Raw genomic sequence first — 16,788 nt, 5'->3', positions numbered from 1 at the left:
GTGGCCCGGGAGTGGTCACTGCACTCCAGTCTGGGCAACGAGTGAGACTCCAACTCAAAAAAAAAAAAAATAATAATAATAATTAAATGTGTTGAGGTATTATTAAAAATAAACCATAATACTTGCTCTTTAAAACATGAATCAAGGGCTGGGTGTGATGGTTCATGCCTACAATCCCAGTACTTTGGGAGGCCAAGATAGGAGGACTGTTTGACCCCCAAGAGTTTGAGTTCAGTCTAGGCAACATAGCAAGACCTTGTTTCTACACAAAAATAAAAAAAATTAGTTAGGCGTGGTGGCACATGTCTGTAGCCCAGCTACTCAGGAGGCTGAAGTGGGAGAACTGCTTGAGCCCAGGCGACTGAGGCTCTGGACAACAAAGTGAGATCCTGATTTAAAAAAAAAAAAAAAAAAAAGAATGAATTAAACATCATTACTCCCACAGCACTAAAAAAAATTATAGATTTAAAAAACATTCTATAGGCAGAGTCAAATTTCATGTTTTACAAACCAAAACAAGGGTAATAACTACTTCATTTTTATGCCTATATGACAAGAGCCTCAACATGTTTAATTAAATAATTTTTACCTGTGGATGGTTCCTCCAGACCTCAAACATAACTCGTAGCACATGTAACTTTCCTTCATCACTTTCAGCTAGGGTTTTGAAGACTTCATAAAACCTTTTGATAATGGGGGGGATACATATACTTATTCATTAAACATTTTAATGTTTTCAAAGCCTTTTCAATGTTACTCAATTTCTAATGCAATATATGCACAAATGCAAAATAACCAAATATTAACTACTAAAAATATAAAAGGTATGATTAAAGTTTCATAGTTTATATGGAAGCTGTCACAAAATATTAAGATATTTACAATTTACTATTTTAAGCCTAGGTCTACAATTTAATATGTAACTAATAGGTAAAGGCTAGGGAACCATCTTCAAACATGGTGAAATATTCTGAATGCACTTTTTGTGAGAACCCTGCAAGTAATACGGAGCCTTGGAATCTGAGATGGGTTGACAATGTCCAGCTTGTCTGCTTGGCTGGAGGAAAATCTATATACTCTTTCTTCTTCTGGACTCTGATCTTCAGATGCCAAGTTTTAAGTGGCTCCCAACAATGTAGTTGGTTCTCACTTCTTACTTTCCTTTGGGAAAATGCTTAAACAGGGTGGGAGCTTCTTACTGTATATATAACTGTCCTAAGAGTCTAGATTTTCACTAGTTTCTCTAAAAGTCTATATGAAAAAATACACTTTCCATGAACATGTGCAAAAACTGTACAAACATACTGAGCAAAGCCATGGGATATGGATTTTAGCTACCACAATCCCAAACCCACAATATCAAATTACATAGTACAATTAAGATTTCATATTCAAAATTTTAGGTAAAAATTACTATAACACTAATGTTCACCCAGCAAAGTTCCAAATTCTCAAGAAAGGCTGCATGCTCTTGTGACACTTACTTTGCAAGCGCACTGAAGGAGTGGCTGAATGACTTGGCTGCCAAATGTAGCAGAGTCTGTACAAAGATCTCTATTTTCAGTGGGTTAAAACTGAATCCTTCATCTGAAAAACATTTCACAGCAAGACAGAAAAATGTAAGTAAAGAAATTCCTTGGTGCCTGACCTCAAATGCTAAACAGATAGCATGCTCACATCCATACACTGTCAGACATTTGTGCAATGTAATTTAAACAATAAACAATAAAAACTACTACTGATTTCAAAAACTCAAAAATAAAATTAAGCATAATCCTAATTTTTATATGTGGTTCTTAATCTTAATTCTTATAAGTGCCTCTCATTTTATTTTCCATATTCATTTACTGATTCAGATAAACTTATGTTTTGCCAATTTTCCCATCCATGCCCAGAAAAAAACCCTAGGATTCTGGTAGGAAATATATGGTATATAGCTCAGTAAATGTTAAACATTATATGATAATAGCTTAATTTGAAGAAAACATCCTATTTTGTAACACATCAAGTCTTTCCACTCAGGAACTTATCTATAGTGAAAGTAGGGAATATATAAAACAACAGTATATTTTATTTTGTCATTAGGATGAAGTTTATATTCTTTTTTTTTTGAGTAGGAGTCTTAGTCTGTCACCCAGACTGGAGTACAGTGGCATGCTCATGACCACCCAGCATCAACTTGCTGGGCTCTGGCGATCCTTCCGCCTGTCTTCCAAGTAGCCAGAACTACAGGCACACGCTACCACACCCGGCTAATTTTTGATTTATTGTAGAGATGAGGTCTCACCATGTAGCCCAGGCTGGTCTCAAACCCACGGGCTTGGGCAATCCTCTTGCCTCGGCCTCCCAAATTGCTGAGATTATAGGCTGAGCCACCATGCCCAGTCGAAATTTATATTCTTAATGTAAGCTACTTCACAGAGCGTTTTTTTTTTTTTAATATAAGATCTCTTTTTATATAAGAGGGAAAATGTCTGGGGTGCTAAGAACAACTGACAGGCTAAAAAGTCAATAAGATATACTGCTTTATCAGCAGCATCATGTTGCCAGGGTTACATTTATACTTGGCCTATACATAGTTCCACTCACGAAATATTTAATTCCCTTACCGTCATCATCATCCTGGTTAGGATTTGGTACATCTTTCAGAATGCTGAAGATTTCATCATTGGTTGCCTTACTTTTAAAGGCCACAGCTAAACAGAGCGCGACAGAATGTCCAGGAAGAGAATCTAAACACAGAAGGGGGGTGGGGGAAGGGTAGTTCAGGTTTAAAGACTATTCTTATACATAGTTAAATGACAAACATTAAAAAAAAAATCTTTCCTTTCAAAATAGAATACTCTTTTTATCACAAGATCAACATTTAATTTGTATAAAGATACCACAAGTATAAGTTTCCTTTAATAAGTTAATAGTTTTCCATCTAAAAAAAGAAAGACAATTCTCATTTCAACACTTCCTTAAGGACACTTAGCTAACTGAAATCCAGAACACAAGAGGTGCTAATCTTCCTAAGATGAGTGGCGAGGGGAAACATAAATAGAGTTACAACTGTCTTTTAAAAATGCCCTCAATTATCCTGGGCTTAACAGCTGGCTACTAACATATTCCCTTTCATTTTGCCAATGCCCCCTTTCCTCCTTCTTTCCCCTGGAACAATGGAAAACTAAGTTTGAGTCTGAACAAGGCAAAGGCTGTCGACTTATAAGCTGTTTTGGGGGTTTTTGTTGTTTTTGTTTTTTACTTTTCTCTTTGCTGAGTCCACAAGCTTGGATCCTTGTTAAGTGAGATGCTCATGTGATGTGACTCCTTGTATTTACTATTGACTAACATTGGTTGCGTACTCATTGTATAAAACTTGTGCTAGTATATAATGTAAGGCATCAGCAGAGCAACAGGAAACCTGCTTTTAATGTGAGGTAACAAAAAAAGGTAACTGTATGAGTATCAGTTACAGTCACGTTACAGGAATGGAGACAGAAAGGGCTTTCCATACTGGGGCAATGGCACAAGGGCAAAGCCAAGAACAAGGAGTATGAAAAAAACAAAAAAGATGTGTGGGTCTAGCAGAAGTAGAGGTTCATTTAGGGAGACTGAAAGATCTGTTACTAAGACCTTGAATGTTATTCCTACAGGAAAAAAGGATGCTCAGTCTTCAACAAAAGTCTGAGCTCTCTGATAGCAGACTGTACCTTCTAATTTTCTGAGCCAGTACAAGACAAAACTCAAAATCTGGTACTTCTAAGTGCTACATGAACCTTTGATCTCCCAGAAAGCACAGTGGCTAAGAGCATGGCCCCTCAGTTAGTATACCTAGACTGGAATCTAAGTTCCATCACTAAGAAGCAATCTCATTCTGACTTGACCTTATGGAAGCTATTTCCTCACTGTAATATTGGTATAATCATACCTATTTCTCAGAGTTGACATAACATGGAAAATGTACTGGACATCAGGACCAAGTTTATTTCAGGGAAAACAGGTGTAGTCAGAGACATAGGTGGGGAACCAAGGGTACAGTATGAAAAGCAAACAATGAGCAGAGCTCCCAGATGCGAAAAACCTCTGCACAACCCAAGATAGAAAGCTCCACAGAGGGGCTATATTCAGTGAAATCTGAAAAAGCACAATTTGGAAAAACTGCACATCTAACTCTCTACCAGTGATCATCAATGTATAACACCTTGTCCTCATTAGGTATAAATACTGTGCAAAGTGCAAAACAGCATATTAAATTAGTTCCTCTGATTCATGATGTAATCTCAAAGGTAATGTGACCAAAAGGTTAAAAAAAAAAAAAGACATATTTAAGAATTTACTTCTAGGGGCACATTGCCACAGACTATGTGCGCCTACGTTCATAGCACCACACCTAAACTGTTTATAAGATGATAATCAATTCAAGTAATCTCCATCATCATGACAGATACACATTTTCAGTTTAGTAAGTTCTGGCAACAAATTCAAATTGCTAAGCTAAGCACCATATTTAAAATGTCATGGACATAACATTGTAAACAGCATCAAAAGAGAAAAAATTGTAAGTCAGTAATAACTATTTAGATCACAACAAAATCTTCAAAATGATGACAAGACAAATAAAACAATAGTGGTTAGTGATATATACCACCTTTCAAATAGGGAAATTACAAACTCCCCCAAAAGAAAGATCTCCACCTTAAATAACCGACTTTAGATAATTGGCTGGATCCCAACAGTCTGTGAGGCTAAGATGGGAGTATTGCTTGAGCCCAGGATTCAAGATCAGATAAACCTGCACTGTTACTTTTTAAAGATAGAGGGATTCATTTTACTTATTACTTACTGCTACTTTCATCTCCATACTTGTAAATGCAGGTTGGGTTTGCAGGACACAGAGCAGAGAAGGTAGGAGGAACAATGTCTAATATACGCTGATGGTAAGACAACCTACAATACAAATAACAGCTTTAGAAAATATCTTTCTTCAGTTCTGTTCTTTGGCTAACACCCAACTTACCTGGGAAGTTATAATCTCTAATACCCTGAACTCAGCTGACAACCAAGAAGTGAAAAAGGTTAGGCTTTTGACTAAACCAGCACACCAGAATGGCTTACTTCAAAACTTACTGACTTACAGCGTGTTATGGACTAGTGGGCCCACAAGCCAGTGACCAAGGATGTTGGGTAATGGCGGGGTGGGGTGGAAGTAACGATGTGCATAAATATTGAGATAATGGAAGGCAAGTTTATTACTGCCTGAGAAGGTATTTACAAATCATGGCAGAGAAGGCTAGAAAGACTGAGATACTGGGTTGAAACTGGAGAGATGCCTCCCATAACACATAGGTGGATATAAACACTGTTATAAACGTACATATGAATGTGTGTCCACTGAGAGAGCTTAGAACTAATGATAGCCCAAAGGGAACAAGCATATCAAGTGCCCAGATCTTGGTCCCTAAATACCATACTCTACTACTAGGAACTAGAACTCTTTGAATAAACAGATGATTCCAGGGAAGAGACAAAGAATATATAAGATGAGCCTGGTACATCTTGTGCCAGAAAACAAGAGACTACTCAATATATGGTGGAGGATATTTTTTAAAAAAATGAAAAAGAGAAAAAAAAAGAAAGGACAAAGGCTTACCAGGGCCACCTGTGGACAATATCAGGCAGAATTTGGGAATCAAAATAAATATTTAAAGTCACAGTTTATAACCAGTTTAACAAAACAGAAATTCATTAGCCTGTACTGATATATAAATAAAGAAATAATAAAAGGTGAGAAAGAACAGTTCTTTTTTACAGCAGAATGCAGGCTAATATAGAAAAATAATGGAAAAAAAATAATCATTTGGCAATCACCTTAATGGCAGCTGATAAAAGTAGGAATTTTCAGTGAAGACTGGAGATTTGATAAAGAACAGGATAAGAGTGTAACCTCAGAATACCTTCCACAAAATACTAATCCATTAACAATGGGGAAAATGATACTCTGTATCTTGTTCATCTAGATTCCCTAGTTGTTCACATTTTATCATGCTGGCTCCAACTCACTCTTGTCCCTTTCTCTATACAACCATTGCATTGGTCTTCCCTTTGAGAATAAGCTACAGACATGATGGCTCATCATTTTTCTATACTCCATTACATATTCCCCCAGACAAAGCCACTCTCCTAAATAACCAACATACAGCCCTCCAAACCAGGAAATCCGCTCCAATACACAACGACCATAGAAGTCTACACATGTTGCTGAAACTTTGCCAGCCATCACAGCAATGCCTTTTTTTTCTTTCTGGTTCAGAATCCTATTCAAGAACACATGTAGCACTGAGTTGTCTGTTTAGACTCCTGCAGTCTTGAACACTTACTCTTTCTCTGTCTTTTGTATCTTTATCAGTTTTAAAGAGTCTAGACCTTATTTTCTTAGACTGCTCTGATATTTCCTCATGAGCAGACTCAGGTCTTGTGTTGTTGGTGCTGTCAGTGTGTCACATCTAGAGGCACATGAATCCCACCACTGGTGACAGTACTCTTGATACCTGGTCATGCCAATGTCTGCCAGACTTCCCTACCTTAACCTCTCACCACTCTTCTCATTGGCAACTTTTCTATAAATTTGAAATCATTACACAGATGGCATGCTTGCCTAATTTTTTCAGCCTAAATCTTGATTAAAAAGTGAGATGGAAGACAGATAAGTACTTGAGTTTTAAAAATGATGTTCTGGACACAAATCACAAGTACAGGAAAGAGAGAATATCCCTCCACAGAAATTAGGAGACCTAACCTAAGGAGAAAACAAAAACTTACCTCATACATTTTTCTAGAACTTCTCTTACAAACTTTGGTTTAGGACTTTCAGGATCTTGACTAAGACAATCTGACCTAATGAGAAAATGTAGTTTTGTAAGTTCTTACACATAATCTGCTTACTGTTAACTTATAACAACTTACAAGTTTTATTAACTTTTTACTACTTATACTTAACTATAAAGTTTCCTTCTACCTGTTATTTCACTTATACATAGTAAAAAAATATCAAAGAATATTTTAGACAGTAAAGACTGCTTTTATGTTCATTTTTTTTTTTTTTTTAAGAAAGCAGGATTTATTGAGGACAGAAAAACTCCCACAGTGGGAGGGGACCCAAAGGCATTGCCCTTGAGTTTTAAACATGAACAGTTTTTTTTTTTTTGAGTTGGAGTCTCACTCTGTCGTCCAGACTGGAATGCAGTGGCCGCTCCTGGCCACCATAGCCTTGACCTGCTGGGCTCCGGCGAGCCTTCTGCCTCAGCCTTCCAAGTAGCTGGAACTACAGGTGCGCGCTACCACACCCGGCTAGTTTTTTGATTTATAGTAGAGATGAGGTCTCGCCAAGTTGCCCAGGCGGGTCTCGAACCCACAGGCTCAGGCTGAGATACCGAGCGTGGCTCATGAACAGTTTTTGATTAAAGAAAAGAAGGATAAAACATAATAACAACTTACCAGTCTTCCCAGCTCCAACGGAACTGGAAGTTACTTAGATGATGAGAAAACCAATTAATAAACCTATGCAGAGATGGGGGAAATGGGGACAGAAAGAAATGATGGTTGTGATTTACAACACAAATTTATAGAATCCTTCAAATGGATAAACTATTTTATAAAGTTAATGAAAAGCACATCCCAATGCCTGCAGCTGTATCTTTTCCTGCTACCAACTCTTTTCTAAACAAACCCTGTAACTCGTTCTTTAAGAGTCCCCATCTTACTCCTAACAGTACTATCTTTTACCCTTTTTAGGTAAATAGCAGATACAGTTCCAACACTTTTTTTTTTTTTTGAGTTAGAGTTCCGCTCTGTCACCCAGCCTGGAGTGCAGTAGCACATGAACGGCCACCCCAGCTTCGACCCACTGGGCTCTAGCGATCCTTCTGCCTCAGTCTTCCAAGTAGCCGGAACTATAGGCGTGCACTAACACACCTGGCTAATTTTTGATTGTTTATTGTAGAGACAAGGTCTCACCAAGTTGCCCAGGCTGGTCTTGAACCCATGGGTTCAGGTAATCCTCTCACCTCTGCCTCCCAAAGTGCTGGGATTATAGGCATGAGCCACTGTGTCCGGCTAGAACAGCTCTTACTGACAATTTTCAGGGATGGAATTTGAACAATGGATATGAAAGATCATAGAAATTGAAGAAATGTTCAATATCTGTCCTGATGTGACTTGGAAAACTGATAAAGGTAAGAAAGAATACTAGCTAAATATGATCACGCAAAACCTCACCTAAAAGAAAACAGTGAGCAAGCAATTATCACAACTATAAAAATTCCATATGGTCTTTTGTATAAAGTAAATCTTAAGGACTGTAGGTTTGAAAAGACTTCTGTACAGAAGCTAATTATTTCAGAGGCAGATACCATCTATAAACAGACAACATATATGATTTATATACATAATAAATATACACTATTAGGCTTTCCTTCTACATAGGGATTGGCACAAAACTTATTCTAAAAGCTTACAAATGCAGTTACAAAGGAAAAAGTAGAACTATATCAAAGCACCAAACAATGAGTGAAATTAAAGAAAACCACAGTGCTTAAAAAATGTAATGTTAACCACAGGGCTTAAAAAATGTAATGTTATATTAGAGCAAGTATGGGCTTAAAAAATGTAATGTTACATTAGAGCAAGTATGAGTCTTATTACACAATGGCTATTTTGGGGAGGCAAGAGAGAAAACTCAATGTGGAAATTCTTAAAAATTCAAGTGTCTCAACCAAATTATTTTGTAAAGTACAGGACGCAAAAGGTGCTAACACTCAGTACAGAAATAAGGCAATTACTATACCTGTCTACGCATGTAGTATTCATTGTGTCCAAACGCATGTATAACATTTCAGTTGCCTGTGCAAGCTGTGAATTTCAGGATAAGGAAAGTGTACCCTCTTCCAAAATAAGTAATAACAGAAGAAACAAAAACAAGACATTTCCTATAAGTCATTACAATGACTAATAACATTGAGCAACTTTTCACATAATTTATATTTTTTTGAAAAATTTTTATAGTTTTGTAGTATCAAAGTACAACAAACTTGACATGTAAACACAGGTGAAATCACGATAATGACTACTTTCACCACCTCCAAAATTTTCCCTGGCCTATTGTAATTCATTCTCCCTTCTCTCCCTCCTGTTTTGCTTTCACTAGATTTTGCATTTTTTAGAATTTTATGCAAATGAAATCAGTACAGTATAAATTTTTGTTTGCTTGGCATCTTTCATTCAACATAATTATTCTCAATTCATTCATGATGTTGCTTTCATCAAAAACTTGTTCCTTTTTATTGCTGAGTAGTATTCCATTGTAATGATGTAACAAAATGTGTTACCCATTCATATGCTGATGGACAATTCGATTATTCCCAGTTTGGGGTTATTACAAATAAAGGTTCTATGATCATCAATGCCCAAGTTTTTGTGGAAATGTATGCTTTCGATTCTCTTGGGTAAATACCTAGAAGTGGAATGGCTAGATAGTATAGCTGTATACTTAACTTTTAAAAATGCCCAACTGTACCTACAAAGTGATTATATTTTAAGTCTACTACAGGAGTGTATGAGTTAGTTAGTTACTCACATGCTTGTCAATATTTTGTCATTTCAGCTATTCCAGTGTGTTAGTGGTATCTCATTGTGATTTTAACTTGTAGTTCCCTAATGGCTAATCCTGTTAAGCATTGTACCATGTGCTTATTGGCCATCTACACATCTCTCCTGACACTATCCATTAAATCTTTTACCACTTACTTATTGGGTAGTCTGACCTTTTGTTACTAAGGTATGTATGTTCTTATACATATGTTCTAGTTACAAGTCCTGTTATGGTTGCTATGCTTTGCAAATGCTTTCGCCCAGTATGCAGCTTGTCTGTCATTTTACTAAGAGTCTTTTGAAGAAAAAGCTTTTTTTTTTTTTGAGTTGGAGTCTCTCTGTCACCCAGTTTGTAGTGCAGTGGCACGCTCCCGGCCACCGCAGCCTTGACCTGCTGGGCTCTGGTGATCCTTCCACCTCAGTCTTCCAAGTAGCTGGAACTACAGGTACGCGCTACCATGCCCGGCTAATTTTTAATTTATTGTAGAGATGAGAGCTCACCAAGTCGCCCAGGTGGGTCTCGAACCCGTGGGCTTAGGCAATCCACTCACCTTGGCCTCCTAAAGTGCTGGAATTACAGGCTGAGCCACCGAGCCTGGCCGAAAAAGCTTTTCACAAGTTACTGGTACCATCTTTCCAATAGCAGGTGCTCACTTTGTGTCTCTGTGTCATAGTTTGGTAAATCTTACAATATTGCAAACATTATTACTATATTTATTGTTGTAACCTGTGATCAGTGATCTCTGATGTTATTATTGTCATTGTTGTGGGGTGCCACAAACCATGCCTATATGACAGTGAGCTTAATAAATAAATATGATGAGACTGCTCTACCAGCCAGTAGTCCCCAGTCTCTCCCACTCCTCAGGTCTCCCTATTCCCTGAGACACAACAATATTCACAGAGATACAAAGTGAGCACATGCTATTAATAACCCGACAATGACCTCTAAGCATTCAAAAGAAAAGAAGAGTCATATGTCTCTCTCTTTAAATCAAAAGTTAGAAACGAATAAGCTTAGTGAGGAAGACATGCTGAAAGCCAAGAAAGAGTGAAAGCAAGCTGGGCATGGTAACTCCTGCTTGTAATCACAGCACTTTGGAAGGCTGAGGTGAGAGAACTGCCTGAGCCCAGGGTTTCGAGATCATCCTGGGAAACTTGGTGAGACCCCATCTCTACAATAAATCACAAAAATTAGCCAGATATGGTGGCACACGCCTGTGGTTCCAGCGAGTTAGCCAAGTTGTGAATGTAAGGGAAAAGTTACTAAATTAGAAGTGCTATTCCAGCGAATACACAAATGAAAAGGAAGCTAATCAGTTTATTGCTGATATGGAAAAAGTTTGGAGGTTCTAGATAGAAGATCAACCAGTTGTAACATTTTCTTAAGCCAAAGCCTAATCTACAGCAAGGCCCTAACTCTCCTCAATTCTGTGAAGGCTGAGACAGCTGAGGAAGCTGCAAAAGAAAGGTGTTGGTTCATGAGGTTTAAGGAAAGGAACAGCCTCCATAACATAAAAGTGCAAGGTGAAGCAGCAAGTGCTGACACAGAAGTTACAGCCAGGTATCCAGAAGATCACTGATGAAGGTGGCTACAACCTTCATCAACAGATTTTCAATGAAGGTGAAACAGTCTTCTTGTTGAAGAAGAGGCCATCTATGACTTTCATAGCCAGAAAGGAAAAGTTGAGGCCTGATTTCAAAGCTTCAAAGGTCAGCCTGACTCTCTTGTTAGAGACAAATGCAGTGGTGACTTCCAAAGTTGAAGCCAATTTTCATTTACCATTCTGAAAATTCTTGGGTCCTTAAGAATTATGTCAAATTAAATTATTCTGTCTGAGCTCCATAAATATAAAAAGAAAGCCTAGGTGAGAGCAAATCTGTTTATAGCACAGTTTACATGAACATCTTGCAGTAGCAGGGTCTGAACAGACCCCAATTTTGAAAGAAGCTCTACTGTGGGTAAAATGCTATCAAACAGTATCACATGCTACAGAGAAATCTTTGGTAAAGGAAAGCATCAATCAGTGTGGCAAATTTCACTGATGTCTCATTGTTAGTTGCCACAGCAACTCCAACTTTCAGCAGCCACCACCCTGCAGTCAGTAGCCATCAACATGAAGGCAAAACCCTCTACCAGCAAAAAGATTATTATTCACTGAAGGCTCAGATGATCAGTAGCATTTTTCAGGAATAAAGTATTTTTAAATCAAAGTATGTCTAATTTTTTAGGCATAATGCTATTGCACACTTAATAGTCCACAGTATAGTGTAAATATAACTTGTATATACACTGGGAAACCAAAAAATTTGTGACTCGTTTTACAGCAATATTCTTTACTGTTATGGTCTGAAACTGAACCCACAGCATCTCCAAGGTATTCTTGTGTGAGACAGAGTATGTGTGTATCCTACAAACTTAGTTCTATTACCTTTATTGTTGATTACTTAACATTTTCTACACAGATGATCACGTCTGCAAATAAAAATAAATTTATTTATTCTTTTCCAATTTTGATGCTTTCTGTCTCCATTCCATGTCTGACTGTATTAGCTAAAACAGTGCACTACAATGGCAGGTTAATTTAATACCATTATTAAATATGCTGTCAGTTACAGGTTTTTCACAGATGTCCTTTATTAGGATGAGGCAGTTCCTTTCTATTCCTAGTTTGCTGGGAGGTTTTATCATGAACGGATGGTGAGTTCTGTCAAATGCTTTTTCTGCACTGATTAAAAGGATGGTCAATTTAAAGTTTTAAAAAATTTTACTAGAGATCTTTGCAACTGATTTTGAAATTTGTTTTTGCTATAGGACTTAATAGAGATTTACCTCTATTCACTATCTTTATAATCACTGTTACAAATTTTTAATAAATTTAAAAGCAATTTGTCTCACTTTAGGCAACACATTGCTTTGTCTTAATATAACAAAAATTTCATTTAAAAAGCCCTAAAGCAAATTAATTAAAATCCCAAAATTGATGAGAAAATCTTCACTGTACTTTAACATAAAGCATAGCCATCAAGGAAACATCTTCAATACATAAAGATATTTTCTTTTTTTTTTTTTTTTGATTTGGAGTCTCACTCTGTTGCCCAGGTTGGAATGCAGTGGCATGCTCATAGTCACTGCAGCCTCGACCTGCTGGGCTCAGACCATCCTTCTTCCCCCTTAGCCTTCTAGTGGTCAGTAGATTCAAGGATCATTAAATTCTAGACATTATATTTAAAGAAATATTATACTACATTTAATCAGACATTATTTTGTTAGATATAGTCAAATGAAAACGGGTATCAAAGCTTTGGCAAAACATGGAAGAAATCTGTTTTGGGTAAATCTGTTACTCTCTCTCTGAAAACCAAAATCATCTTTCAAAAATGAAAAAATAAAAGCAAAAACCTTTTCCAAAACAACTATCTAGAAAGTCCACCAGCAGCAGAACTTCTATAAAGGATATATTAACTGTAGACAAAACATTTAGGATACACAAAAAGAAATGAAAATCCCTGAAAGCAGCAGATATGTGGTCACATCTAAATGAACATTATTGTATGCTAAACTTTTTCCCTTTAAGCTCCAAATATTAAGATAAAGTTAAACTTCACAATACTAGCATATGAATCAGGAGGAAAAAATAAAATCAAAGTGTCTTCTGATCTATCCTCTGAGAGAAAAGTCCAGAAATTAATTTAAGGTGTACAAGCATGCATGTTAAAGAATTAGAAACTAGGTATAGACTTGTAAGCTAGTTGGGAAGAAACAAATGAAATAAAAACCTTACATAATAGAAAAGACACAATAGCCAAACGAGACAAAATAATAAAACAGGAATGACAAATAGGGCACAATTAGAAGAAAACTGTGACACTGGATAAAAGTTCAGCTATAGGTCGGGCAGGTGGGCTCATACCTATAATCTCAGCACTTTGGGAGGCCAAGGTAAAAGGACTGCCTGAGCCCACAGGTTAACGAGTTGCCTGAGCAACCCGGTGAGACCTCATCTCTACAGAAATTAGCCAGGTGTCCTAGTGCACACTTGTAGTTCCAAGTACTTGGAAGGCTGAGGCAGAAGGATCACCTGAGCCCAGCAGGTCAAGGCTGCAGTGGCTGTGAGCGTCCACTGAACTTCAGCCTGTGCAACAGAAGTGAGACTCCAACTCAAAAAAAAGATAAAAACAAAACACTTTATTAAAAAAAAGTTTAACAGCCGGGTTCAGTGGCTGAACCTGTAATCCCAGTGCTTTGGGAGGCTGAGGTGAGTGGACTGCCTGAGCCCGTGGGTTCCAGACCTGACTGGGCAACTTGGCGAGACCTCATCTCTACAATAAATAAATAAAAAAAATTAGCCGGTCGTGGTAGCACGTGCCTGTAGTTCCAGCTACTTGGAAGGCTGAGGCGGAAGGACCGCCAAAGCCCAGCCAGTCAAGGCTGCAGTAGTCAGGAGAAGCCACTGCACTCCAGTCTGGGAGACAGAGTAAGACTCCAACTCGGGGGGGGGGAAAAAAAAGCTTAGCTATATGCTTTTTATAAGACACACAACAAATAAAGAGACAAAAAAAGGTCAAAAGAGAGTAGAAAAAAGAGATTATTTTTAACTAAAAGAAAGCTCGTGAAGCTGTATTAATATTTGAGGAAACAGACTTTTTAAGGCAAAAGCTACACATGATAATCACTTTAGAGTGATAAGAGGTTCACTTTGGGTAACTGTTTTGGGTCCCCTCCCACTCTGGGAGCTTTTCGGTCCTCTCAATAAATCCTGCTTTAAAAAAATAAAAAAGAGGTTCACTCCGCCAAAAAGGTAAAACAATTCTCAACCTGTATGTAACTAATAACTCAAAACATACCAAGCAAAACTGATAGAACTATAAAGAGAAATGAGCAAATCCACAATTACAGCAGAATAATGTATTTCTCTCAGTAACTCAAAGCAGTAGCAGACAAGAAAAAAATCAGTTCAAGATAGTAAATAACGTAAATACAATTAATGGTCCTGATCTAATAAACTTACAGGGAAACTTGAACCCCAAAATAATAAAGTACACATTCTTTTCATGTTTGTAGAAGACTACACTTTAAAAAAGCAAGTGAACGATTATCATATGTCAGAATAGTCAGTGTAAGGGCGAGAAAAGAGGGAGGCTACTGGGGAGGAAGACAACAGGAGCTTCATAACATGGGAGGGTGCTATGTGCTAATTTTATAATGTGCATGTCACTCATCACTCTTACTTAAAGGATATATTACACCATCAAAACAAAGCAAATCAGAATCACTCTCCCTAAAACCTAAAGCTTAGGGAAATAGAAGAGAAATTGAGACAATTATGTTTTTAGTACTTTCAAACTGGTGACAGATGGTCATTTATTTTTATATTGGTGACAGAATATTAAGTTTACAAGGGACTATCTATCCTAGGCCAGGCAAATAAACAACCGCCTAGAGAAGAAAGATAGTATCTTAGTTCAGAAACATTAAAAACTCTTTTTTCCCTTAAAAACTGAAAATGTCTTCTGAATTGTACCCCGCATCTTTAAAATAAAAAAAATTTTAAAAATTGAAAATGCCAATTTTCAATTGCTTCTTTCATCGTATTTTCTTAAGCTTCTTGACCCAAATAGTGAAGTATATATCTACTTATTTATAGATACATCAATATTTATAGACATACAAGTACAAATATGTAACATATACACACTTCAAAAGCTATGTATTTTTTTAACCACAAAATTGAAACCCACAAGCAAAAACATTTCATGGCCAAAGGGAGTAAAAAAAAAAAAAAAAACACACACAGGAAAGGATACAACTTGGGGTAGAGAGCCAGGCTGAAGTTTGCACAGTTCAATGAGAAGTGTTGTGTACATCACATCAATGTGAGGGGGTGCTGGAAGCTGAAACAGCTCTGCGAAGATCACCTACAAAAGAATCAATGAGTCAAAACTCAATTCAACTGCTATCTCTGCACTTCTACTATTAGAAAGAACTTAACATTCTAAACCTAAATTCTAACTCCATCACATTCACAATGAAAAATAATTATTTTTTAATCTCTAAAATTATACTCTTTCAAACACAAAAAACTAAAACTGAATACTGCAATGACAATTTCTTCTCTTTATAACACAATCGAATAAAAATATACAAGACTAATAACGTACACTCTTCCCAGAGAACTATGCAATTAAATTCCAACTTTGGAAGTGTTAAACTTTACTCAGACAGGTACAGTTTTCTGAGGGGTTCAACAAATCCATTAGAGTTTCACTCTTTATAAAGAACCTTTATTTGATCTGCGGATGGGAAACAAGATAGTTAAGTTGTTCCACACTGTTACTTGAAAGACGCCAAATCTTTTTGACAGTCTAAGACTTCTCTCCTGTGCTTCTTGGTCAGATATTTTTGCTTTCTACCCTCCCAGTACAATTGGTGGACCACCTACTTAGAATTCTAAAGTTTAGTCTGCATTCTTTATTCATATCCTATTTCTCACACTCCTATAATTCAGTCTAATAAACTTCTATGTATTGTGCAGATTTTAAAAAGTGACATATTTTGCATTTCAACTGACATGTCAATAAGCCAATTCACATCAAGTATACTCTCAAGTTTCATAAAGATATGACATATACAATGCTCTAAAGAAGTATTGAAAAAACACTAAAGCACAGTATTAATAAAATGTCAATCTTAAATAATATATCAAAACCATGTTCTTTCTTTCATGAATACTTTAACATAGCAGTTCCCAGCCTTTCCCGCATCAGGGACTGGTTTTGTGGAAGACAATTTTTCCATGGATGGGGGTTGGGAGAGGAGAATAATCAACAGGTATTAGATTCTCATAAGAAGTGTACAACCTAGATTCCTAGCATGATCAGTTCACAATAGGGTCTGCACTCCTATGAGAATCTAATGCTGCCACTGATCTGACAAGAGGCAGAGCTCCGCTTGCCTGCCGCTCACCTCCTGTTGTGCGGCCCAGTTCCTAACAGGCCACGGACCAGTACCAGTCTGTGGCCCGAGGGCTGGGGAATCCTGCTTTAACACAAGGAAATAATGCAGTTAACAGTTTGACTCATGTGTGTCACATGAAAACACTGTTTTTCAGGACATAAATCTCTACAAGGTTCAACTGTACTGGTAAACTAACAAAC

At 37.1% G+C, this 16,788-nt stretch overlaps 1 protein-coding gene across 1 annotated transcript in view; it reads right to left on the bottom strand.

Moving 5' to 3' along the window:
• Window positions 1–589: 589 nt before the first annotated feature.
• The window catches only part of NCBP1 (nuclear cap binding protein subunit 1), a gene marked incomplete at its 3' end in the record, with an annotated part of 34,943 nt that continues 18,744 nt past the window's right edge, over window positions 590–16,788 (bottom strand). The window contains exons 11-18 of the mRNA XM_008054055.1: window positions 15,439–15,549; window positions 8,828–8,892; window positions 7,480–7,542; window positions 6,805–6,879; window positions 4,829–4,932; window positions 2,610–2,732; window positions 1,485–1,587; window positions 590–683 (exon numbers count right to left, since the gene is read on the bottom strand). Of these exons, the coding sequence (XP_008052246.1) occupies window positions 590–683; window positions 1,485–1,587; window positions 2,610–2,732; window positions 4,829–4,932; window positions 6,805–6,879; window positions 7,480–7,542; window positions 8,828–8,892; window positions 15,439–15,549 (738 nt within the window). The remainder of the gene's footprint in view (window positions 684–1,484; window positions 1,588–2,609; window positions 2,733–4,828; window positions 4,933–6,804; window positions 6,880–7,479; window positions 7,543–8,827; window positions 8,893–15,438; window positions 15,550–16,788) is intronic.

Source organism: Carlito syrichta, unplaced genomic scaffold (genome assembly GCF_000164805.1).
Source record: "Carlito syrichta isolate Samal-C Ts95f unplaced genomic scaffold, Tarsius_syrichta-2.0.1 Scaffold288982, whole genome shotgun sequence".
Lineage (NCBI taxonomy): Eukaryota > Metazoa > Chordata > Mammalia > Primates > Tarsiidae > Carlito > Carlito syrichta.
This window is presented reverse-complemented; position numbering and strand designations above follow the sequence as displayed.